The sequence below is a fragment of the Ctenocephalides felis genome, unplaced genomic scaffold (genome assembly GCF_003426905.1).
Source record: "Ctenocephalides felis isolate EL2017-DRISC unplaced genomic scaffold, ASM342690v1 CF-g0.4_SCAFFOLD_01604, whole genome shotgun sequence".
NCBI classification, from domain to species: Eukaryota; Metazoa; Arthropoda; class Insecta; order Siphonaptera; family Pulicidae; genus Ctenocephalides; species Ctenocephalides felis.
Genome location: NW_020537758.1, coordinates 57,975,580 through 58,003,546, shown reverse-complemented (window position 1 = coordinate 58,003,546; position 27,967 = coordinate 57,975,580). Strand labels below are relative to the sequence as shown.

General features: G+C 30.8%; 1 protein-coding gene across 1 annotated transcript; it reads left to right on the top strand.

Moving 5' to 3' along the window:
- Window positions 1-5: 5 nt before the first annotated feature.
- LOC113373972 lies at window positions 6-27,931 on the top strand. Its single transcript, XM_026614233.1, has 12 exons — window positions 6-346; window positions 855-1,008; window positions 4,582-4,728; window positions 4,816-4,959; window positions 6,086-6,302; window positions 6,868-7,051; window positions 15,099-15,443; window positions 19,076-19,244; window positions 23,478-23,627; window positions 23,835-23,978; window positions 25,894-26,110; window positions 27,712-27,931. Exons 1-12 carry the CDS (start codon window positions 6-8, stop codon window positions 27,903-27,905), a joined length of 2,406 nt encoding a protein of 801 aa, XP_026470018.1. The 3' UTR covers window positions 27,906-27,931.
- The last annotated feature ends 36 nt before the right edge of the window (window positions 27,932-27,967 follow it).

The window sequence follows — 27,967 nt, the reverse complement described above, 5'->3', positions numbered from 1 at the left end:
CAACCATGTCTGATAGTACTAAAGAGTATCCAAAATATTTTACTAACACATTTTTCCAAAATTCACTAAATATTGAGAACAAAATAACAAACTTTGAAGTATCATTGGCAGTTGGTAAAGGCGATAATTATACGAGTTCTATATATCGTGTGCTTTTAAATTTGGAAAATGACAGAAAAAAATCTATTGTTGTAAAATGTTTTGCCGAAGAAGGAAAATTAAAAGAAATTTTTGATGAATCTGATTTTTTTGATGTCGAAACTTTATCATTGGCAAAGTTTATGCCAGATATCACCAAAATGTTGATGTCAAAGATGTCTGCAACAAAATCGAAATTAAGCGCTGAGTAAGTCGGCCAAAAAGTTTAAAAATTGTATTATACACTTCAATGTGATAGTAAATGTAATTAATTAGTAATTAAATCATTGGCTATGTTTTTTTAATGAAAAACTGGAAAATGTACATGAAAGTAAATTTAAAATTTGTGAAAACAGAGTACAATGTAAATTCAAATTCAACTTAAAAAATACCAAACACAGATTTTATTTTATATTTTTATCTTAAGATCAAAAATGTCGCGATTAGTTTCAAATTAGCAAATAATTATTCATTTGTATTTTTAAAATAATTGTTTTATTTAACAATTAACATTACAGTTTTTCATGTTTATATCATAGCAGCTTTTCAACTTATATCACAATAGACAATTATATATATATATATATATATATATATATATATATATATATATATATCAGTGTGTTTAAGTCTTGTGTAGTCGTAACACCTACAAATATATATATATATATATATATATATATATATATATTATTTTTTAGCTTATATTACCATAGAAAAAGTGTACCAGCTTGCTTTATATTAGAAGATCTAAACGAATCCGGATACAAATCAGCTGACAGAAAGAAAGGGCTGGATTTGGATCATTGCAAACTTGTATTCAGTAAATTGGCGAAATTACATGCCGCTGGCAAAATCCTCTATGAAGATGTAAGCATAATACTAATTCAAACTAGCAAATCTAAATATTTAAATATTATCGAATAACTAAAATTTATATTTTTATATACACAAAAATCTTTAAAAAAGAATTATGCTCTAATTATGGATTCTGGCAATTGAAATACCGAGAAAAATCTACAAAAAAATTTAGCCTAGAGCTAAGACTCTAGGAGGCAAATTCCCGGCAATAACAGACACCGCTTCCTCATTGTCTGTAAGCCGCATATTACTCGTAAGGCACTCAGATGGTATACAAGACCAACTTTTGTCCATGCTTCTTGGAGCTCTAGTGCATCTGCCCAAATAGGTACTCCATAAGCGAGCACCGAGGTAACCACTGATAAAAGTATAAGTCTTCTGCTCTGCTTTAGTCCACCGATATTAGACATTAATCGTGCAAGACAACAACCCACAACTGATGCTTTGTCGCTTACTTGTTTTAACTGCTCTTTAAAATTTAGTCGCGCATTAAGCATCACTTCGAAGTATCGAATGTAAGGTTGTGATATGATTTCTTGTTCACCGACTTTTAACTTTATAGTCTCTTTGATTTTTCTGCTGGTGATGAGTACTGCTTCTGTCTTCTGTTTAGCTAGTTGAAGATTAACAGTATCCATCCAGCGATTTACTATCTCGAAGGTTACGTTGAACAAATGGTGTATTTAATCTAGATATTTCGCGACGAGCACTACGGCTACGTCGTCCGCATATGCCACTAGTTTGGCGCGTCTTGAAATCTTTCGTCGCAAAAGCCCGTCGTACATAACATTCCACAACAGTGGCCTGAGCCTTGAGGTACACCTCCGGTGATATTATAATTTTTCGAACCATTCTTCATGTGCCGCTACCTTACACATGCAATCTGGAACGTTGTTTTCTTGAAGAAATTGCATAATGCAGTCCCAGTTCGCGCATTTGAAAGAGTTCCTGACATCTAGTGTGGCCACTAAACAATACTCCTTTGTACTGTTCTTCCATCTTGTTCCTGCGATTGCTTTCTTGGCCGTATCGACTAGGTTTATCGCGTCCGGGGTTGATCGTCCTTTCCGAAATCTATACTGGTTGTCTGCCAGAAGCAGATCAACAATTACTTCAATTCTTTGATGAATTATTCGTTCGAATATTTTACCAGCCGTATTGAACAGAGTGGATGGTAGGATGACAGTTCTTCTAGTGGTTTATTTCTCTTATGGAGAAGTACATGTGGTTGTTGTTTTCACTCTCTGGGAAAAGTCCTTTCTTTTAGGCATGTGTTGTAGACGTATAGAACTAGTGACGGCGTTATCTTAATGATGGTTTTTAAAGCTGTTATTATTGCATCTCGGTCAAGAGGTTTTGGCACTGGAATCCGTAATGCCCAAACAGCCAAAATTTTAAGCACAGAATTGGCTTATTAGGTTCTTATATGGCAGTTCACACATCCAATCCCAATTTTGCCGACTGGCCGCTGGTAAAGTTACTGTAGTAACTTGGGTGCATCTGTAGGCTTCACGCATCTTGACTGCCTCTGCTGGTGTTTTACAGGCTTCTTCATCGTTGTTTTGTCATTAATATCTCTAATTTTGATTGTCACCTGTGGTCCCCCGCAAGTCACTTTGGCGTCATCCTTAAGAATGCTAGCAATTGTCTTTTGCAATCCTTGGCCTTTTTCTGCGCACTTTCTCAAAATTGTAATTTCACCGGTCCTGGTCTTGTTGATCTTATCTATCATCGATCAAGCCTGCTCCTTTGAGACCTCATTCTTTTTTCAACAAAGAATCTCGGCATACTTTGCCTTCTCTGCTGATCGAATCAAAAGTACGTCCGGTTTGAGAAATTTTTGCGTTTTCTTTTTCTTGGGCTTCAGCCGGCACTTCTTTGGCTTCTTCTTTGCGTTTTGCTCTTTGGCTTTTTTGATTGGACCTTATGTCAATCAGTTGCCTTATTCTGCTTGGTGGTCTGCTCTGCCACAATCTGCGGCAGACTTTGTTTTAAGTTGTTTTTCTTTATCGCCTGACCATATGTTGGGTCTAGAAAATACCGGTCTTTTCTTTTGCCAGTGCCCAAGATTCTTGTTACATTTTCGGCAACAGATTCATTGTAGGCTTTGGCTCCGATGCCCCTTGATTCTTTGATCACCACCACTTAGCTTTGACGTGGGGTGCCGTAGGTTCTCCAACCACTGATTGTCAGTTGCGACACTACTCGTCTTTGTATTTATCTCCATGTGAATATTGAATTTCGACTTAATCATCTTGTGAAGACGTTGAGCGATGTTTCAAGACGTTTCAAAGTCTCCATCCTCTAATTTTTCATGCCTTTTTAGTACTTCCAGTACCATTTCTTGACAGCGTAGCCATGGGGTCCACTTCGCGGTCCAAACGGTCGCATGATGACGACGACTTCAAGCCCATTCGAAAACCCTCGGTCGCCGGTACTGAGGTATTCTTCCTCTGTACTGTAAACGTTTCTGCTTTATACCTATCCATAATCATTGACATAAACAACGTTACTTCCACTATGCATGGTCAGATGGATTGACCAACCCTACCCAGATGTAGGGTAGTTTTGTACACGGGAGCTATTTTAATTTACTCCTGCCCTACCCTATATTCCTAATCGCTAAACAAGCTTTGCGAACCAGCAACACGGAGTCTCCAATCCACACGTGGAGACGCACTCGGTAGCAGTTTCTCCACAGCCCCAAAGATGAGTGTGTGCGGAGACAACTTTTAGTAGACGATTTTGGGCGTATGGATAAACCGATCTGAAAAATTCAAAAAGCAATCTATTCCTTTTGATAGAGAAATGTGCTGATTAGTTTTTGGTCCAGCCATTACAGAGTCACGATGCAAAGAGTGCAAAAAATAGAAGCCGAGTTTTTAAGAGATCGAAGTATTCGCCTTGAATGATCTAATAAATATTTTGCGTGTGTTGGAAAACAATTGTTTTTGGATTTTTTTTATTTCAATTTTTTTTGTTTATCGAGAATAATTCAGATTTTAATTTTAATTCTGGCTATAGTTCTAAAGATCACTTATATACTTTAAATAAAAAAAATTAACTTTGTAATTCAGTTTATATAATTCTTACAAATAAATATTAGACCATATTACAGTGTTTAAAATAATCTATTTGAAAACATTTAATATTTTTCGAACATTTCGTTACGGTACGGGAAGTTCCTGCAATTTGCCATAAGGCACGATGCCATACACCACTAGTACAACTATTTATTTTGTGGATATATTATATTGTTACTTATTAGAATATTCTTCTTGTGATAGTTGAACAAGTAGATTTAGTGAGCCTGTATTTTAATCTGAAAATACAAAATATATAAGTTCATAGAAATTAAAATGTGTCTGCCTAATCTGATTTCCGTCACTTGGATATCAGTTTTAAATATACTTCGAAGGTAATTGAAGATAACGTAAAAAGCCTGAATCTTTTATTTTTGTATCATAAAAAATATGGTAAAGAACTTTAACGAAAAAATTTTCAGATTGAAATACCACAACAAAAGCTATCATGAAATTCGTTAAAAATAGATGAAACTAAACTTCAATCGATTTTGTCTAGAATCCAGCTAACTATAAACAGTTTTCTGAATGTCCTTTCACTCCAAAAAATGAACCTTTTCTGAAATTTGCTGCTACTTGTTTTGAAGCAGCTGCTAATCAAACCAGAAAATGGAATTCAGAGTATTCGTTAATTGCAGATAAATTAGTAAGTAAAATCCAGTAAAAAAAATTATTGACCAATATTGTTTAAGAAGTAAATTAATGAAAGAGATTTGAAAAATGACATTTTTAGATCAACCTAAAAGACAAAGTAGCATCAAATATAAAATCCATTTACAGAGAAGATTGTCCATTCAAAGTTGTTAGTCACGGTGACTTATGGGTTAATAATATGATGTTCAGCTACAAAGATGGCAAGGTGGATGATGTAGTTCTGGTGAATAATATTTTTTTTATGGTTTTTTAGCCTAATATTTTATCAATATATATATATACTTATATATTAGATGTATATATATATATATATTTATATATAATTATATATTAGATGTATATATATATACTAGCTGACCCGGCAAACGTTGTTTGTCATAAAAAATATTTTTAGTATAAAATGTTTAGTACGAAAATATCTAATGATTGTTGCAAATGTGATGCAAAAGTGAAAGGAGCAGCTAACAAAAAATATATAAATATTTTACTCACTATAGAACACCCTACATATTCATTGTCTTAGCAAGAGCCAACTTAATCTAAAACTGATTTATTGGCACATTTATTGCTTTATATTATTATATTATTACCGCGTGTTTCATTCAGTAATTTTTAAAATTCTAAGCAAAATCCGATATTTTTTTTTAAATTATATTGTTATGTGTCATGTTCAGCGAATTGACTGACAATGAAATTGGAAAAAATTGGGATAGTGGACTAGATTACTATGGTACCTATAGTTCCCCTTCAAAAATTGTAGTATCTTCAAATTATAATATTCAATCTCCCCATTTCTTTGCAAAAATTTCTTTTTATGCAAACCATCAACTATGTATTGTTTGTGTGCATTGGGAAATATCCTTAAATAAAAAAAATTAACGTCAAAATTGAAAAAATGTTATAGATAGACAACCTTTAATAAAACTAAATTGTTTCTTAAAGTAACATTTAAGTATTATCATAAACTCAAATAAACCTTAACTAAAATCATGTCAAATAATTTTATAGTTATATATAAGCTATAAAAAACGGGGGTTGGTGATAAAAAGGTAAAAATTTTAGGTTGTATGTATTTTTTAAAGACGCGTTGTAAAAAAATAAAAACAAAATTTGTGCAAAACTTACCAAAAAAATTAAGGCTAAACAACCCTTATCACTACCCACTAAAACGCATATTAATTTGATAAGAATCGGTAGAGTCGTTTCGGGGAAAGGTTATTACAAATGCCTTTTGGAATGTGAGCAATGAAACTATTCCTGAATATCACTACATAAAACATGTCAAAATGATAGCAATTTATTATTTAAAAAAAATATTATTTTCGTAAAAATGTATTATTTACGTATAGGTGGATTTTCAATGCTGCTTTTATGGATCTCCAGCAGTTGATCTATTGTATTTTATCTATGGATCATGCAACGAAGATGTATTTTGGAATAATAGACAAGAACTTATTCAATACTATTATAGTAATTTATCGGAAGCCTTAAAATCTCTGAAGTACGATGGTTATATACCCTCGCTCCAAGAGCTCGAGAAAGAAATGGAAACTTGCAATTTTATGGGTGAATGAAAAATTGTATTGCAGTATATAAAATAATCACTCAGAATGTTTCATTAATTTTTAATATTAAATTGAGAAAAATCGACTCATATTCTATAGTTTGTTTACTCAAGTCAAGTCAAGCCTTGTTAGTCAAGTAAACTAAAAAATAAATACATATCAAAATTTTGTTCTAAAATATAGGTATTAATTTTTTTGTAAATTGAAAATAATGAATATACTTAGCTAATTTTAAAATGAATAATATTAAAAAAAATATATTTTTAACTACGACGAATCATATTGATATAAAATTTGATATCATTTTTACGTTGATGAGTTAGTTTGCTTGTTTGAATTAATTCCTTGTTATGATATAACACATGTATGCGTTATATCACAGATAAATCTGTTAATCAATCTTTTATCTCATGAAATATTTTTTGATTAATTTTCTTCCAATTATTAGCAGTAATGGAATTATCGAAAGGCTGAAACAATTATTTAAACCTTAAAACTAGAAGTTATAACTAGAAGTTATTCAACTACTATCTCTATTATTAATTAAATTTTTTTATACATTTTAGCTGTATATACAACAATATGCGTAAAACCAATTATCATGCATGAAGATATTAAGGATTCAGATGATATTTTAGACGAAATTGGTGAAAATGCCGCAGCCATCGATTCAGTTGTCAGAAAATATTCCAACCCAAAATTAGTCGATGTTTTTAAATCCAGACTCAAAATTATGGACTCCCAAGAAATGTTAGGTTAAAAAGGTCACGGTAAGCTAGTATTAAAATGGGAAAAAGAACTTATCCAAAAATAAGCCTTTTTAATTATACCTATAAAATATTTATATGTACAAGTTCCAAAGTTATACGAGTAAAACAATTATCATTCAAACAAATCCATTGAATATACTCGTATCTTGAAATTTTGCAGCATCGTCTAGGTATTTTATATTATTTTTAAGTAGGATTGGCGACGCAAAAAGAAATTAATAATTGCTTTTTTTTGATAAAATTATCTACACACTTATTAATATTAAAAGACATCACATAATATATTAATATCTATTACTAATAAAATTGATATAATACTTGATTAGCAAATCCAAGTTTTTGCTCACATTTTCTCTGAATTGCTTCTGAATACTCGTCGATTTAAAATATAGAATTAATTGATGCCGTTTTTTTGTAGTTAGAAATAGAAAAACGGTAACTAATAATTAATAATATAATATTGCATAAACTTTAATTGCTAAATATTTATAACAAACCATTTTTTATTAAGGAATTTTTAAATATAATTTTCCATTTTATTATAATTATAATTTTCTTTTTATTATCTTAGTTATATAATAAATTTATAGAGATTGCTGTACAGTATTTTAAATTTTAATCATAAGTAATTGGATGACGGGAAAACTTATTGTTAAAATTTGCAAACTTATTGAACTGAATATTTTTTGAAAACTCCGGTAATTCAAATAGGGGTGCTAGGAGATCCATTATTTATTTTTCTACAAAATAAAGGTATTCATTTAAAAAAATGTTATAATTAGCTCCTTTAGATACTATAACTAATTTGATGATAGTGAATTTTATTTTACTTGTCAAAAATGACGGACTTGCACAGTTTATATATTACGTCGAGACAGTAGGTAAGCCAATATTATGCAGATCGGCTTACATTATCAATAAACCAAAGAAAAACATTTTAATATCGTTCAACATTTTATTGAAAAACATATTATACCACTATTACTATATAAGTTTTTAGCTCTCCCATAGATATCATGCTTTAGCATATCTTATAACCAGCACTAAAATTGATAGCTTACAAAATGAATACAATCTGTAATCTAATAGATATAGGATAATGTAAGTGGATAAGTGTTATAAAACGGAAACAATTCGCAATTAAATTCTATTTTCCAAGAAATCTATTAAAATTGTAAAACTAAATTTATCTGCAATTCAATAAATTGATTCAAAATTGTAAACTAACTGAGTTTCGTATCTATGTTATATTCTAGAACATGACGTTTTCTTTTGATTAATTTCACTATAAACATATAGTGATAGTATAAACATATTTAATTTAATTTTTTGTAGAGTAAGTGTGACTGTAAAAAAGATATGTTTATAATTTATTGCATTCAATTAAGTCATTTCTCACCATAATTTCATTTTTAAATTTTCACAGAATCGTCTGGCATTGCACGCTTTGAAAACCAAAGAAGCTTATAGAAACAAGTTTAGATTTCGTTTTTTTTTTAAACTTTCAAAAGCGTGGGCAATCATGATGTACAGGGTTGAAACAGGCCAGACTATAGTTTTCAAACTTAGCACGCTAAGAATCACCAGTACAAAATCTTATAGCCTTATAGCGTATTATAGTAATTGTCCAAAAATCTAGAACGTTAGTTTTTGCGTATCTTGCAGAGGTTTCTGAATATTTTGGCATACTTTAGAAAAAATGTACGTGTGTATGTGTTTTTTCTAGAGATACCATACTAGGTCTTTTGTCTGAGTATGCCTGGGTATATTTCCAACTAAAACCTTCACTTATCTCTTGCCTCCCGAAAAACGCCTAGAATATTATGATTATCTTTCTTAATTATACCCTTTTCCTAATTAGTGCCATTTGCTATTCTTCTTTCCGAATATTACAAATTTATTAAAAATTTGGTAACAAATGTGTCCATGGCGTTCCTCTTCATTCTTTGAGCTTAATATCACTTAACCGCCCCGTAGTGCACTAAACTGCGGGCACCCAAAAAACATGTGCTTAGTATCTCCCAATTTGCCTTATCTTAGTATCTTCGTAGGTAGGCTCGGAAACAGCCATGCCTAGACAGTATTTGTGTAGTGTAATAGTTAACTTCCTCAGTCAGACTCAGACTCAGTCAGTTGATATTTGGAATGAGACGATGCGAACATTTGCTCTTCACTGCGGCATCCCACAATAGTGGTCTATGCTGCCATCGGTCTATGCTGTTCTGTCATTTTTCTATGCTCAACTTTTTTGGTTTTAGTTATTGATTTCTTTGTTAGTAAATTGTCCGTCTTTTTTCGCTAATACTATGAGAGGCAAAGTTTATGAAAAGATGCAGCCTGCTTCCTTCGATATTGTGCGGTATATGGGTTCTACCATTCTACGCGAAATTAAAGTCTTGACTGCATCAGCCAATATGAAAATACCATATACCAACACAGGGGTAACCACTAAAGATAGTAATATCCTTCTGCTTTGTTATGGTTGTCCAACATTATCCATCAGCCGAGCCAGACTCGTCTTAATTACTGATGACTTGGCACTAATCTGTTTCACCTGCTGATTAATGTTTAGGTGAAGAATCGAGTATTACACCTAGATAACAAATATGAAGTTTTCAGCTTGATTATGTGTATTACTTTTCTGCTCTGTAATACAAACATATTCATTCTTTTGTTGTATCAATCGGTGGTTCATTGTTTTCACCCATCGATTATTGTTTACCAAAGTTATGTCAAAAAAACTGACAGTCTGACCAATGTTTTTGACAGCAATGACTGCATCATTTGCATATGCTACTAGTTTTATGCACTGAAGAATCTTCAGGCTCAATTATATGACTTAATTATACATAAGTATACTGCATAGTGACCTAAATCAGAGCCCTGTAACACAACTACGGTTATATTATATTATTTTGTATGGTCCCGTGAGTTGTATATCGACATTATATTTGTAAAGTAGCTATCGACTCTATTATGAGCGTATATTGTCACGGTCTTGTCACAGAGTGCATTCATAATGCAACTAGTGGGGTGGGTGAATTGAATTGAACTAATTGAATGTTTTTTAGATCATTCAAATCGGATACTCCGTTCTCTTAAAAAGTCGATTTCTATTTTCTGCATTCTTTGCTCCGTATCTCCGAAACGGCTGGACCTGCCTCTGCCAAAAACTAATCAGCTCTTTTCCCTATGAATAGGAATCGAATGTTTTTTGAACCATTCAAATCGGTTGATCCGTGCGCCCGAAAACGTGACTGGAAATTTGTATCCATACATACATACACACACACACACACACATCCATTTTTTCTGAGGTATACCAAAATGTTCAGAAACCTTCAAAACGTCGAGAAATGAAAAATTTTCAATTCCGATTTTCGGCCCATTACTTACCCTACCCTACGGGAAGTTAATAAATCATATCTAAAAATGAAAATTTATAACCAAAAAATCAAAATTCTAAAACTACTTTTCAGTACGTAAATTGGTACGTAAATAATCTATGATAGTTTTACGATTCAATTAATAATTTTAATTCACTGATCAATTTATATTGAACGGGAAAGTTCCAGCAATTTGCTTTGGCACGATCAGAATCATGAAATTTCCAATTGTAATTTAGTGTAATCAGAAAGTATGACAGTCTTTATCCATACTCTTTGTGTTGAGATGCAAAATATCGAATGTTCTAGTATAGATGCGTGATTGAGTACGTACATAGTTTTGGAATGCAACAAACTAATTGTTTTGTGAAAATCCATTATTGTCTTCCAGCACAAAGGCGAGAACAATGAGATAAAATTGTTTATTAATAAACTATGTATAGATGTATTTTCAAAACATGAATAATTATAGGTAGTTTGAGTTTATTTTCTGGTTGTACCAAGTAAAACTAATTAAACAAAAATATGCAATGCATAATAGTTAAACATGTATCTTATTAAACTTTAACAAATTCTTTGTATACGAGTATATACATATCATATAACTATTATATGTATGTATGTACAAAACTAGATAATATTGCTCTTTTTCGATTATTATTTGATATTTTGAAAATAGGCTAATCTTAATTTTAAGTTCTGAAGTGAAAGCAATTTGCACTCCGTCACCACCCCCCACATTTATTGGATTATAACTCTTTTAATTCTGATTTCATCAGAACTTGTAATTTACTATTTTAAAAATAATTAAATGAGCTACAACTTTCTCTATCAAAAATTTTACCGTAACTTCTCTTATTTTGAAACGGTGAAGGGTTAAAGGGCTCGAAAGACACTCTGGTTGGACAGCCGCGCACTCTTTTGACAATCATAACTCTATCAATATTTGTGTAACAGAAAAATAATAAAAAGCAATAATTAGTCAGAAAGAGACCTTGAATTTTCATCTATATACCTTTGTACATATATTTTATTCTTTCACAGATATAATAATGAGATTTATGATGTTTTTTTAATGGATTTTTTTTTCATGACATCATGAGTTTTTTGAAAATCGTTTGTAGTAAAGTTGTGGTATTTTCTAGAATCCATCAAGATCTCTTAAACCAAGTTAATTCTAGATGAAATATGATTATTTTTAATTTTGGTGGAAATGGCACTCATAAACTATTTGATTTAAATGAAAAAAACATTGTATGCGTCTTTTATTTGTATGATAGCTCACTCATTTTACAGATAGATATACTCATTTTAAAGCTCATTTCGAGCACGATAAAACCTCATTTTCAGATCAAGCTTAATATTGTTCCTAGTACACAAAAACACCGATTTATTAAAATTTTAATTAATAATTTTGTTCATTGCATGATTTTCGTTAAAATGTATATTTTTGGAGATGTTTGCAAAGAACGAAGAAGAACGCCAAAAAGAAACAAATTTTCAGTAGCCAGTAACTCGAAAAGAATTATGAAACATTTTTCTTTTTTAATTAGTTCTTTTATCGATATCCGACGTTGTTTTAAAAGAATAAAATTACACCACTGAAAGGAATGTAATCCCCCCGGGAAGTGGTAAAGGAGTCTAAATTATTTTCACTTTTGAACTTGAGAGTAAGATGAACCTGATTTCAAAATTTCATACAAATTAGAGCACAGTAAAAATTTCAGACCCAAAACGTTCTACTGACTTAAGCAAATATTCCGTATCCAATGCTAAATATGAATTTGTGACACAATGAAACTTCTAAATAATTTTTTGAATAAGTAATTTTTTTGTATTGTGATTTAGTAAAGTAAGGCAAAACACGACTGCGTTATTTAAAAAATATTAATCTGTCAAATTTAATTATGTTTTTTTAACTTCCCGTAGGGCAAGTTATAGTAATCGCAAAAAAATCGAAAATATATCTTTACGTTTCAGAGGTTTCTGAATATTTTGGCATATCTTAGAAAAAATGGATGTATGTGTGTGTGTGTGTGAGCGTGTAAGTATGTGTGTGCGGATACAAATTTTCGTCGACGATTTCGGGAACACGAATCAACCGATTTGAATATTTCAAAAAACATTCGATTTGTATTGATAAGGAGACGTGCTGATTAGATTTTGGCGAAGGCAGGTCTAGCCGTTCCGAAGATACGGGGCAAAAAGTGCCGAAAACGGTAATTCAGTTTTTAAGAGAACGGAGCGTCCGATTTGAATAATTCAAAAAACATTTTACTTGTATTGACAAGATAAAGAACTGATCTAATTTTCATAAAGGCAGGTCTAGCGGTTTCAGAGATCTAATGAAAAAAGTAAAAAAAAAATGCTATTCGGCGGTTAAAAATGATCTTTAGACATATGCACATCAAATTATCAGATATTTTATAGAGATTTTAACAATAAGTATAATTTTTTTTTTACATTTCTATGGGTTCCGTACCAATGCTTATGAGTTAGACGGCGGCGCGGCGCTTACGCGCTTTGACATTTCGACTCTGTGCAGTTCAAACAGTACGATTGCTATGAAAAAAAGTTCAGAATTTCCAAAATATGTCAAAATGAAGAAAACATTTCTTTTGCAAAAAATTTTTTTGTTTTCAAAAAAAAATTTTTCTTTCAAAAAAAATTTTTTTTATTCAAATAATTTTTTTTTTCAAAAAAAAGTAATTTTTTGTCAAATTTATAGTTTCTCAAAAATCTAATTTTTTCTAAGTAAATTTTTTTCAAAAATGTTAATCGTTTTTAAAAAAATAATAATTTTTGGTACGGGAAGTTCCAGCAATTTGCCTTAAGGCACGATGCCCTAATTGCCTTGAGACAGAATTCCACTTACAGCTAGTTTAATTTTATTTTCAATAGCAATCAGAATACATGACAATTCTATGTGCAATATTATATTGTCTAGAATGCAATAACACAGTCCACAACCGTCAGACGCATGTAGACAAGAGTGTAGAAAATAGAAATCGAGTATTTGAGAAAACGGAGCATCCGATTTGAATGATCCAAAAAACATTCAATTTGTAATGACGGGAAGAAGTGGTGATTAGTTTTCGGCAAAGGCAGGTTCAGCCGTTTCTATGCTGCAAAACTTAAAAGCTTTCTATGTTGACGAAACGATTGCTTGTGAGAAATTAAAAAAAAAAATATTTTTTTTTAATTTCCAAAAAAAAATTTTTCTGAATATCGAAAATAAATCGAATTTTATTGTTTTATCTAGCTAAAGTTCTAGAGCTCACTAATATACTAAAAATAAATAATTTTAACTTTGCAACTCAGTTTATATAATTCTTACAATGCTCTTCTTTTCAAGTTCGATTCATTGAGTTTTGTTTATTTAGTTTTCTGTAAACATATATAAAATACAGTATTTGAAAAATAATCTATTTGAAAACATTTAATATTCCTCGAATATTTCATTACGGTACGGAAAGTTCCAACAATCTGCCTTAAAGCACGACGCCATTCACCAGTAGTTTTTTCAATACTCAGTTAATTATTTTTAATATTACAATTTATCTTTATCTGGAAATATCACTGGCCCCCAGTCTAGATAAGTCCGTAATGATTTGTTCAGCAATTACGATTTATTATGAAATCTCTCGCAGCCAATTTAAAAGTATTTATCAGACACGACAAAAGGCATCTCATCTCTGTTGAAAAATAGCATTGTTTGGGGAACATTGTGTGAATTGTGTGATCTAAAACTTTAGGTTTAATTAATACAAGTATAAAAAATTGAACTATATATATTTTTTTCAAATTAGTGTCTATAATCATAATTTGGATTTCTATACCTTTGTTTAAGTTTTCATTAAATATCTCTTCGAATTAATAAAACTTGAGTGTGAAGAAGACACGAGTTTTTGTAATTATTACTGTGATTAACAGGTAATGACTGACTTAATATTAACTGAAATTTAATTTTCATATTTTTTATAATAATTTTGTGATTTGCAGCATTACACGCATATATATCTTATATATATAAAATTCTCGTGTCACAAAGTTTGTTCCAGTACTCCTCCAAAAGAGCTTTACTGATTCTTACCAAACTTTAAACGTGTATTCAGTAGGTCTGAGGATCGGTAGATTGAATATTAAAATCTTATAGATATAACAGTTTTTATAGGGAACTAGGTACCATACAATTCATCTTTATTTTACAGAAATATAATCAATGGATTTCAAGATATATTAATTTTTAAAAAGCTGTTACAACAAGCATCTAGCTTCCCTACTTACATTTAAAAGTACATTTTATATGTACATAACGCATGAGCCTAATGTACTAATTAGTTTTTTGATTTAGTACTCAAATAATTCCTCTAAACCTGATAAAACTCTGCATGATGAACTGAATGATCAGCTATATATTAAATACTTTATAAAAATGAAATCTACTAATCATCATCCTATTAACTTGATCTAATAAATTTTATCTAATAGTAATTACTCACTCGAGTTGCACTATATATAATTATATTTAATTAATGTTAATCAAAACAACCTATAGAATGTAATTAATGTTCTGATTATTATCATTAAAAAATGTAAACAAATTATATTGTTTAATGACATATTTTATATTCTCAATAGTTTCAAAATGGTGGCAAGTGGCAATCAGCAATTACCAAAATATTTTTCCTGTGAGTTCTTTGAAAAGGCCCTTGGATTGAAATCGCAAGTTACCAATTATGAAGCATCTTTAGCTGTCGGAAAAGGCGAAAATTATACTAGTTCCCTTTACCGAGTGAAACTGAATTTTAACAACAATGCAATGAAATCGGTAATTGTAAAATGTTGCCCGGAAGATGGCAAAATGAAGGAGATGTTAGATGAAATGGGATTTTTTGATAAAGAATCTCTGGCGCTAGCAAAATTTGTACCTGATGTCTGCGACTTCTTGAAGGGCGCAGGAGTCGGTGTTGAATTAGGTGCAGGGTACGTAAAAAGTGCAAAAAACTAATCTTCTTTTTTTTAAAAAAAGAAATAATTAAAAATTTAAGTCCAACAAACGATGCGATGAAATCTATGTAGCTTACTACAATTGAACTAGGATATAGACGATTAAACAGATTTTATACTTAATTCACATTAGATATTGTGTTGCGTCCATGAATGATTATTATTTAGATTAATTATTTTGCTTTGTTTTTTCTACTCGGAAAGAATTACTGTAGAAATGAATTAGGGGGAAGTCCCGTAACGCCAGACAGCACCCAAAGCCGGACAACCTATTTAACGCGTATTATTTAAGCGAGTATAAATCTTTTTATTTCAAAATGCAAGTGACAGGGGCGCGGGGGGCGCACAGGTGCAGGATCACGCGCCAAGACTCACCTGTAACGCACACGGCTACGGCGGGAGCAACCCGTTGTTGTTTTAGGCGCAAAAACAAGGCGTCATCTAAATATCAATGGAAGTAATTCTAGTGTATTTATGCATTTATATTTTAGTGGCATTCAAAAATAAAAGTAGTACTTGATTGTTATGGTAAAATATTATCAGATATTTTAAACAATTTTGGTAGGTACCACCAAATGAACGAAATTGTCTGTCCCTTAGCACCGGACACTAAGTCGTCCTTTAGTGCCGGACAGTAAACATATTGATATTTCTTGTGAGAATTTACGTAATTTATTCCAATTATTTAATTTTGTTTTGTATGAGGGCTAACGGTCACTACATACCCACATTTTTTGTATTTCCTAGTCAAAGAATGAAAATCTTATGATGAATGCTCCAACTGAGGGCATCGGTATGGCCCAGCCAAAAGGGTGAATAATTAGTGATTTTTTTGCAATATCTAAGAATATTTGTCAAACATGAATGTGCAGACATTCAGAGTGTTCAATGCTGGTTATTTTGAAATGTCCGGTACTAGGTGTCACTTTGTAAAATCATATTTTTTGTTACCAAAGTTTGATTGATAGTATTAATTATTGTTTAGCAAAGATTACGTTTTTTAATTTAGTTTGATTTCTAACTTTGTTACCTAACATAAGTCATAATTTAATAAACATTTCGTAAAATATGTTTTAATTTATTTATAAATAACCGTAGGTGTCCGCCACTCGGGGACTTTCCCCTACATAAATTACTATTATATAAACTACATACAAATTGATCATAAACAAAACTAAATTTAGAACTGATAAATAACGTTGAAATGGAAGCTTCAAATAAGGAAGTAACAATTTACAAAATGCACGTCTTCAAAGATGAAAAAATGAATATTTAGTTAACACATTTGCCACAATTTTAGGAAACAACGACTTGAATTTTTTTAAGTTTATCTTTGATTATCATCATTAGATGACTTAATGCATAGAGTGTTTAGAACAGATAAATAAATTAATTTATAATATAAAATGCAAAGTTATAGAAATATCTCACAATTTAAATATCTCGACTGTTTGACTTTAGATATCGATTGTGTGCATACTTACTTAAAATAAACAAAAACAATCATCCAAAACTTTTGCTTCAAATTGAGATAATTTTTATCTTATATTTAATTATAATTAACATAGCTGGTGTCTACTTATCTTATCATTCTGTGTAAAATATAATTGAGTAAGAATAATTGCATTAGTAAATTAATTCAATTTTCCTAGATATCATTGACTATAAATTACAGACATTCATAAAATGATATTTAAATTTGTCTAATCAATTATAGGTATATAATTTTGTTAATTATATACAATGTAATATATTTAATTTATACTAATTATTGCTGGTACTTCACGTACCGTATTGGAATATTCCAAGAATATTAAATGTTTTCAAATAGATTATTATAAAGACTGTAAGTTATATATGTTTACAGAAAATTAAATAAACAAAACTTAATCAATCGAATTAAAAATTAAGGACATTGTCTAACACCTATAAAAATTATATAAACTGAATTAAAATTATTTATTTGATGTATATTATTATTTATTTAGAACATTAGTTAGAACAAAATTAACTAGCTGTAAGTGGAATTCTGTCTTAAGGCAATTAGGGCATCGTGCCTTAAGGCAAATTGCTGGAACTTCCCGTACCAAAATTATTATTTTTTTAAAAACGATCAACATTTTTGAAAAAAAATTACTTTGAAAAAATAAGATTTTTGAGAAACTATAAATTGGACAAAAAATTACTTTTTTTGAAAAAAAATTTTTTTTTTAAAAAATAATTTTTTTTTTTAATTTTTTTTTTTTTGAAAAAATTTTTTTTTTCTTTATTTTGACATATTGTGGAAGATCTGAACTTTCTTTTCAAAGCAATCGTACTGCTTTAACTGCATAGAGACAAAGCGACGTAAGTCCCGCGTCGCTGTTTAACGCATAAGCATTGGTACGGAACCCATAGGAATGTTAACAAAATGTATACTTATTGTTAAAATCTCTATAAAATATCTGATAATTTGATGTGCATATGTCTAATGATCATTTTTGACCGCCAAATGGCTCATTTTTTTACTTTTTCCTCCATATCTCCGAAACCGCTAGACCTACCTTCATGAAAATTTTATCGATTCTTCATCTTGTCAATACAAGTGAAATGTTTTTGAATTATTCAAATCGGACGCTCCGTTCTCTTAAAAACTAAGTTACCGTTTTCGGCACTTTTTGCCCCGTATCTTCGGAACGGCTAGACCTGCCTCCGCCAAAAACTAATCAGCACGTCTCCTTATCAATACGAATCGAATGTTTTTTGAATTATTCAAATCGGTTGATCCGTGTTCCCGAAATCGTCGACGAAAATTTGTATCCGCACATACATACACACACATACATACATACATACATACATACACACACACACACACACACACACACACACATACATCCATTTTTTCTAAGGTATGCCAAAATGTTAAGAAACCTCTGAAACGTAAAGATATATAAAAATTTTCATTTTCGATTTTTTTGCGATTACTATAACTTACCCTACGGGAAGTTAAAAATGAATTTTTCTTGATATTCAAAAAAAAATTGTTATTTAATTTAAAAAAATACCAAAAGCAATAATTTCTTCATTACAAGCAGAAATAATTCAAATATGATGCTTTGTTCTCTCAAAAACTGTCATTTTTTGCACATTTATCTCGGTGTTTCTGAAACGGCTGGACCTGCCTTTGCCAAAAACTAATCACCACTTCTCCCAATCATTACAAATTGAATGTTTTTTGTATCATTCAAATCGGATGTTCCGTTATCTCAAAAACTCGGTTTTTATTTTCTGCACTTTTTGCTCTGTATCTCCGTAATGGCTGGACCTGCCTTTACCAAAAACTAATCAGCACATTACCCTATCAATAAGAATCGAATGTTTTTTGAACCATTCAAATCGTTGGATCCGTGCGTCCAAAAACGTGGACGAAAAGTTTTTTGAGTTTTTCACTTTCATTTACGATTTTTGGCCCATTACTATAACTACCCTACGGGAAGTTAATAATTTATAACATTATATAATATTTATTATCAATATATTATTATTTATATCGAGTAATAATTGGTTCTAATTTATAATAATGTTATTCCATCATCATTTTAATAAATCAAAGAAAATCTCCTCAGATTACTTCACTACAAGGATGAAACTCCCGCTTGCATAATTCTCGAAGATCTAAAGGAATCTGGTTATGTTTTAGCTGACAGGAAGACGGGGATGGATTTAGATCATTGCAAGTTGGTTTTCAAAAAAATAGCAAGATTACATGCTGCTGGAAAAATTTTATATGAAAAAGTAAGCATATATTATTAGCTTGTTTGTCGTAGAATATTGTTTTCAATGATAGGTTGCGTTTTATGTTATAACTAGAGGTGCATGGTAACGTGTCTTAAAGCAAGTTGCAGGAACTTTCTGCTCCGTAATAAAATATTCAAAAAAATTGCAAATGTTTGCAAATAGAGCATTATAAAATTGAGTTTATAAACTGAGCGACGACATTTATATATGCTTAAATAAAAAGTAAATATACAAATAAATTAACGCAATTAAAATGAAGGACTTTATCTAATATTTATAAGAATTATGTAAACAGAATAGCAAAACTTTAATTATTTATTTGAAGTGGGCTTTGATATATTAGTCGGAATCAAAATTAATATTTCAATCATTTACGATATTTAAAAAAAGAGTTTGAGGAAAGTATTATTTTTTTTTTTGAACTTTTGAAATATTTTTTTTGTTTATTTCAAAAACTGGTTTTTGGTTTCGTCACACTGTCAACACAATCAAAATGTTTTTTGATTCATTCCAATCGGATGCTTTGTTCTCTCGAAAGCTTCAATTTTTGCACTTTTAGCGTTGTATCTCAGGAACGGCCGGACCGTTCCGGTCTATACCAAAACTTTATCACCACGACACCTCTTCATTACGATTTGAATGTTTTTGAATCAATCAAATCGGCTGCTCTTTTCTCTTAAAAACTCAATTCCTATTTTTTGCATTTTTTGTGCCGAAACGGATGGACCTGTCTTTGCCAAAAACTATTCAGCACCTCTCCCTATACGCAGGAGTCGATTGCTTTCTGAATTATTCAAATCGGTTGACCCGTACGTCGAAAATCGTTGACAAAAAATTGTATCCACGCATTCTAAGGTGTGCCAAAATCTTCAGACACAACTGAAATGAAAGGCTTACCTTGCCATAAATTAATAAAAAGAGCTTATAGCAAAACGTAAAAATATAAATCTAGTACCATTAGAATTAGCGGTTAGCGTTTATAGCTAACGCTATTATTACGTTGAATTGTGTTGATCAGTAGTATTATAAATTATTGATATCATGGTTTCTTTTTCCGATGTTACCCAATACATAAAGATACATAAAAATATAAAAAAAATATTCTACATGAATAAAACAACAATCTATGTAAATTTTCAAATGTAATTTTTGTATATGCTAACTATACTGCATATTAGGTAACATTAATTAATGAAATTTAAAGCTCATTGTAAGTGGCATTTTCTCTTGAGGCAAGATGTATTAACTTCCCAATATGAAACATAATTAATCAATATTAATTACTAACAAATTTAATTAATATTAATTTGATTTGAATATATGATCTACTTGCCTATCTATTTACTTGTTTACCTTTTGTTTAACTGTCTAACTGTGTAATCTTGTATGTCTCTACATGTAGGTGAACTACATGTCTACCTTTGTATTTGTGCACCTGTTTTCTACATCACTTATGGTTTTTTCTATGTATTGTGCTTGTATACCTTTATATGTCCATCTTTCTATATGCCTACCTGTCTATCTTTGTATCTGGCCAAATACCCGTCTGCTTGTCTACTTCTCTATCTGTCTACCTGACCACCTGGCTATTTCTTTACCTCTTATATGTTTATTTCTATCTTCATATCTTTTTAACTAGTTATTCATCAACCTGTCGACGAATATAACCATCTACCTGTCAATCTGTCTATCTCTCCATCCGTTTACCTGATTACCTTCCTACCGATTTACCGCAAACAGCCCCTACACCAGTCAATTAACTGTCTATTTTTCTATCTGTTTACCTGAATAACCAACCGATTTCTCAACCTGTCAACCTATCAATCTGTCGACGTCTCAACTTTTCAACCTGCCAACCTGTCTAATGTTCTACCAGTCTGCCAGTCAACCTACCTATATTTATATATTTTTATCTGTCTAACTGATTACCGATCTATCTGTTTATCTATGCTTCTTTATATGTTCACCAGTATATTATATGTTCACTTGTTTATATTGTTATGCCAAAATCACAAAATGAGGATAGAACGTTTTAGTAGACCAAAAACGACGAATACACGAAGAGCGCGATTCACGACTATATACCCTCTAGTAAATCGATAACAAAAATTAATCATAAACTACCACTTATCTGACGTTTGAAGTGTTTTACTACTTAAAAGTTAAAATTTAAACACATATTTCATCTTAGCTGAAGGTAGCGCTTGCCAATATGATTTTTGTTTGCCATTTATGCGCTTTTTGACCCTTATTTTTGAAACGAAGTGAATTTAACTTTGAATGGAATGCTTTTTGAATAAATGTATTCGGGTTCCCAAAATTGTCTACAAAAAATTGTATCCGCACATAAATACACACAAATACTTACACATACATACATCAATTTATTCTAAGGTATGCCAAAATGTTCAGAAGACCTTAAAATGTAATGATTGTGAAAAAATTTTCATTTTCGATTATTTTGCGATTACCATCACTTACCATACGGAAAGTTATTAAGAAAATACGACTCCCACCAATCTGATAATTTGCACAATCATTGTACGACTTAAAATGTCATATTATTTTCAAATATGCTGGTATGAATTAATTAGGCAAAAAACATGTAAGAAAAAAAACAAATAAAATAGAGATCTGTTGACGTCCGCTTGAAGTTTGCACGAGTGTATCTATAATGTATTATATAAGTGTTCAGGGCCATTTAAATAATTTCGTTTAATTCCGCATGATAGACAAGGCACAATGTCGAGTCATGCTAGATCAAATCATATATCGTATAGTAAAGCCATCATATGTAGTGCTTGTTTCTAGTATATTAATTGCAATTAAAACAATTTTTATTTATATTGATAATTATATTTACATTTATACAATACAATACAATTATACAATTACATATATTATATGTAATTGTATAATTTTTGTAATTTATATTTATACATAACTTATATAAATAATTTGGAAAACAAATGCTTACAAATAACATCATTCAAAGTTTGTTTTAAAAATGACCAAACATTTTTTTGTTGGTATTGGTAGTTTGCCTTGGGGTAAGTTACATGAACTTTACGATATGTGTAATGAATCGACTTAATCAAGAAAAAATAAATTAATTTATGAGAGATTAAAAGTATTCAAAGCGAACGAACACGTTAACTCTGAGTATTTTCTAAAAGCAATAAAAATCAATAATTTTTATAATTGAATCAGTTTCCGTATGACTTTAATGATCTGGTTTAGTATGTTTATTAAGACCAAGTACTCTATCGTTATACCAAGTAAATCGTCTAATTTTAATTATAACGTTCCAAGAATTCAAGGAAAAATACAAACGCAAACTGGACTCACATTCGAACCCATCTATAGTTGAAATTACTAAACCTTATGGTACAAGGAGATTGAAAAGACAATGGCCTTTAGACTTAGTCTTAGATTAGGTCTAATATAATATTATTATAGTAATTGTTAAACTGAGAAGATCTCATTGGAGCTCTTCTTAGACATCGCTCTTAAACATTGTCATTTAAGCACTAGGAATATTTATGTATTTCTGATTGCTAAATAAAACGAGTTATAAAAAAAAATAATTTTAACAAACGTCAAAAAACTACTCATTTTCTCAAACCTTGATAATTTTTTAAAATTAAACTACTTGTCGCGAGGTTGTAATATTTCAATAAGTTGTATAAGACCATGATATATATCATTAAAAAAAGTTTCATAAAAATCAACTCAAATTTTTCTTTCAACAACGAATTACAAGAAAACGGCTCGGTAGATTTTCATCTAAAATTAACCAGTATCATTCCCAACTAATATCTTTCGAACAGTTTTTGATTTTTTAAATCGATTCGGTAGTATGAGTTTAAATGTGGTCGAAAAGTTTAATACCTTTTTCCAAATTTCAAAGGAACAGCTCGGCCGATCGTCGAACAATTTTTAAGACGTTTTATATGTAAAAAAGCTTATCAATTCGCATAAAACTGACAAACGATAGTCCTCATCGAGATACATCGAATGGCTTTTAAATTTTTGAAATCGATCCAGCCGTTTTTGAGAAAACGTCGATTTACGGCAAAAAATCATTCGATTCAGAATGGCTTGAAACGTCGAGAAAACCTAAAATTTGCGAATCGGATTTTCTGATGAAAACATAAACTTCTCCTTCGGGAAGTTAAAATTTTTATTTATTATATATACAAGCATAAAATCTATGTTATTATATTTCAGAATTCTTTGAAATTCAAGCCGTTTACAGAATCTTTTATCAGCTGTACAAAAAATGATTCTATGGAAAAGTTTTGTAATGCATGTATTGGAGCAACAGCGGAACAAGCAAGGCAATGGGGTGAGGATTATTTGACTATAGCAGACAAACTAGTAAGTAACTCAAAAAAATATATTTTAGATAGCTAATTAATTGAAAATTTAAATTAGTGCATTATTGATAGATTTTTATTCGAAAATCGAAATCAAAAACCCGTAAAAGCCCTGAACATTCGTTTTTTAATTTTCATGGGCCATTATGATTAATTTCAGGGATATTTATATCTTATTCAACAATAATTTCCATTTTTTATTTTTCAGGATAAGATCAAATTTGAAGTAATGGACAGATTAAAAATATTGTATAGAGCAGATTGTCCGTTCAGTGTTGTTAACCATGGAGATTTGTGGGTCAACAATATGATGTTCAAATATGCGGAAGGCCAAGTTGAAGATGTAATATTGGTGAGTAATAATGAAATGATCTGATCATTTATTATCTTTTTTCGGTTGACTATTAGAATATAACATATTGTGACAATTTAGAGGTTGATGCCCCCTTCTTGGAGATTACAATGACTGCCAAATATTATATCTTAGTATTGTATCCCCATTACGAATGAGTTACTCCAACTTCTCAACCCGACTTCTATAAACACCCTGTAATTACTTGTGGAACTAACATCACTAGCTACACGAATGAAACAGAATGTACTTTTATCTTATTTATTTTAACTAATTATCATTACAGATCTGAGGGCATGACTGTACCTATTTACAGTCATGTCCTGTGCCTAAACTCTAACGTACTGATAAGTCTTTATTAACTACTAGCGGATTAACGTAACGTCGGATTAACGGACTGACGGCCTAAAATAAACGTAAGGAATAGCTAATAAACAAATACATCTGACCTTTGTTGAAACAGGTTCTTCTCTCCTGGCACAACACACACACCACTATACACAAAGCAAGTCCAAGGGCTGGCGCCTGGACCCGACCGACCTCCTCGGAAGATATTACATTTACTTATGCTTGTTTTCATCCCTCGACTTGGACCTTATTTTGCACGAACCCTAGTAGAGATGGGTAGGGGAATGCCATTTGCACTGAGAGTTGTGCAACCCTTTGGCGACAATGCCAATTGTCGTTACAATATGAATTTTGGAAAATTATAGGCAAAATTATTTGAATTAGAAGATGATTATTTCAAATTTTGTGATGGTGTAAAGTAATTATTTGACATATTCAGGTTTAATTGATATATATATATATATATATATATATATATATATATATATATATATATCTAAACGAACTACCAAACCCGACGAACTCCGTTTCGCCACCAGATGGTTTCGTGAGAAAGATGAAGAAATTTTTTGTTTTTTTTATGTTTGAAAAGAAAAAATTTGATTTTATTATACAACAGTAATGAATTTATTTCGATTACAAAAATGAAGTGTTTTTTAGTTGAACTTCTCTAAGTAAATGAAAGTGAATCCGCAAATTATCCGTTTCATTGAAGTGCTCTTTGGTAAGCCACATTTTTTGTTTTTTGGTCTGACGTTAACACAAACAAAGCGGATGGTTTTCCACTCGTGAACAGGCAACGTATAACTGCCCATGTGAAAAACAATGATTTTCTAAATAATCTATTTCAAATTTATACCGCAAACACTAAGCGATTGGCCTTGCGACTTGTTATTGCGAACGCAAGGCAAACTGGAAATTGCAATTGTTTGAAGTCAAACGGAAGACCAGTCGGAATCATTGGCATGTCACCAAATCGCCAGCAATTTTTGATTGAATGGTGAAATTCAGTGCGTGTACATCATTATTCTTTGCGGCAAGAATTGCTCGTTGACTTAACCAAGCTTAATTCTGATAATTCTCACTAATGTCATTACTCAAACTTTTAATTACGGTGCGTGAAGTTCCAGCAGCTTGCATTATGGCACGATGCCATGCACAACTAATTTTCTTAGCTACAAAGCTTGCGGAGCCCGAGACCTTTCCAACAAATGCAAAATTGTCGAAATCGGTTTGTGCGTTCTGGAGTTATATCGTCAGGAAGGAAAACCCGACTTATTTTTATATATATGTAGATAATCTATTTGAAATTATTTAAAACAATTGTTGATTATTTTCATTACTCGAATTATTAATTACGGTGCGTGACGTTCCAGCAACTTGCATTAGAGCACGATGCCATGCGGCCATAAACCTTGCGGAGCCCGAGACCTTTCCAACGAATGCAAAATTGTCGAAATCGGTTCGTACGTTCTGGAGTTATTTCGTCAGGAAGGAAAACCCGACTTATTTTTATATATATAGAAGATTGTAAAAATGCAATCATCAAAAGTCTATTTTTTTCTAGCTGGACTTTCAATGTATGTTCTACGCTTCTCCTGCAATTGATTTATTATATTTTATATATGGATCATGTAACGAAGATGTATTTTGGAATAACAGAGATGAACTTCTTCGTTATTATCACGATAATTTAATTTATGTTATGCAACAACTTCAATATGATGGATACATACCTACGCTTAAGGATTTAGAGAAAGAACTCGATCTTTGTAAATTTATGGGTAAGTAATAATATTTATATTATTTATTGTGTAGAGCGGGGTTTAAAGGTGCACGAGTAAAACGGTCTGCCACCGATATCTCAAAAACAAATGAAGTTAAGATTTGTTTAACAACAATGTTCGATGTCCGAGGGTAAATAATGTATAACAAGTCATCACTTCGATTGTTACGACGTTGCCGTTGGGTGATGGCAATGTTTGAAAATCCATAACAAAAGCACTTTGTACCATTGTTAATTTTTTTTGGTTGTGAGCATTTTTCGTTAGTTTACGAGAAATTAATATAATTTTCAAGTATACGTTATTTAATTGTTTTAAAAGATGTATTGCTAATTTCAATTAGATTCAACAGGTTTTTGAAGTGAGTTACGGCAGATGAGAGTCGATAAGATACAAGTCGAGTGCCAATGATTTGTCATTCGCTCTCGAATCTTATCTATATTATTCGTAGTTTCTATAAATCTTTGAAGTTATTAAAATGGAAAATGTTTCTTAGGCAATTTTTATAAAACAATCATAAAATAGATAATTTTATGTGCATATGTCAATTGATAATTTTTAACCACCAAATTTTATTTTTTTGATCACCAAAAACGCTGGCCGTGCGTCCCTGCCATCGCAAAAATTTTTGAATTTGATTTTTTCACACAGATTGAGAACGGGGATCTCTAAAAAAAAGTATTGTAATTTTTTTTCATTTTGCCTCTTATTCCGAAATGGGTAAACCTGTCTTTACCAATATACTAATCAACACATCTTCCCGATAATTGAATCATTCAAATCGGATGACCCGTCTCAAAATCGTCGACAAAAATTTGTAACCGCGAAAACACGTGCGTACATTCATTTTTCCTAAGGCACGCCAAAATGTTCAGAAGATTTAGAAACGTGGAGACAATTTCATTTTTTTTGAATTACTATATCGTAATATAATTTACATGTCAGATATTTTAGATTAGGATTCAGTTTTAGACTATAAAATTTATTTTGAAAAAAAAAATTATATACGAACGGAGAAATGATTAAACTCTCACTTAATAACAATTAATACATTATGTTAAATTGCCATGGTTTTATTTAATACCGAAAATAAAATAAGAAACCATCGAACAATTTTTAAGAAGTTTTATATGTAAAAAAGCTTATCAATTTGATAATTTTGATTTTAAACTTTTTTTCAATTATCTTTTTTTATTTATATTTTTTGATGCATTAATAAAAATATCAATGTAGCGCCCTCGAGTAATAATTTTGATTAGAAAACGAATAACATTCTATTTCATAGAAAATTATCAGTAAATTTATAAAAACCGACCGGGATAAATTCTTAAAACTTATTGCCGTAACAATTTTTCGGGGTTAAAATTTTTACATTCTCAAAAATTTGCCGCCCCCCCCCCGCTAATTGTGCCGCCTAGACCCGGGCCTCACGGGTATATGGGTTAATGCAGCACTGATCATGATGCATGATATCAATCGGGTCGAGGTTGATGAACTTCTACTACTCGATGGACTCTGTTAAAAAATGTTTTTGCTAATTTATTTACAATTTTATATCCATTATAAATATAACATAAATATTCCCTTATTATTTATTGCAGCATTGTATACATCAACTTGTCTGAAACCAATTTTGATGCACGATAACTTTGAGGAATCAGATGACATAATGGATGAACTAGAAGGAACAGATACTGGAAAGGAATCAATGCTTAGGAAATATTCAAATCCAAACCTAAAACGTGTTTTGAAGCCACGTCTTAAATTTATGGATAAACAGGGAATGTTAGATTAAGCTCACACAATTATAAGTAGAGAATCACAGCGAATTAAATAAAAGTGTTAAACGAATTAAAT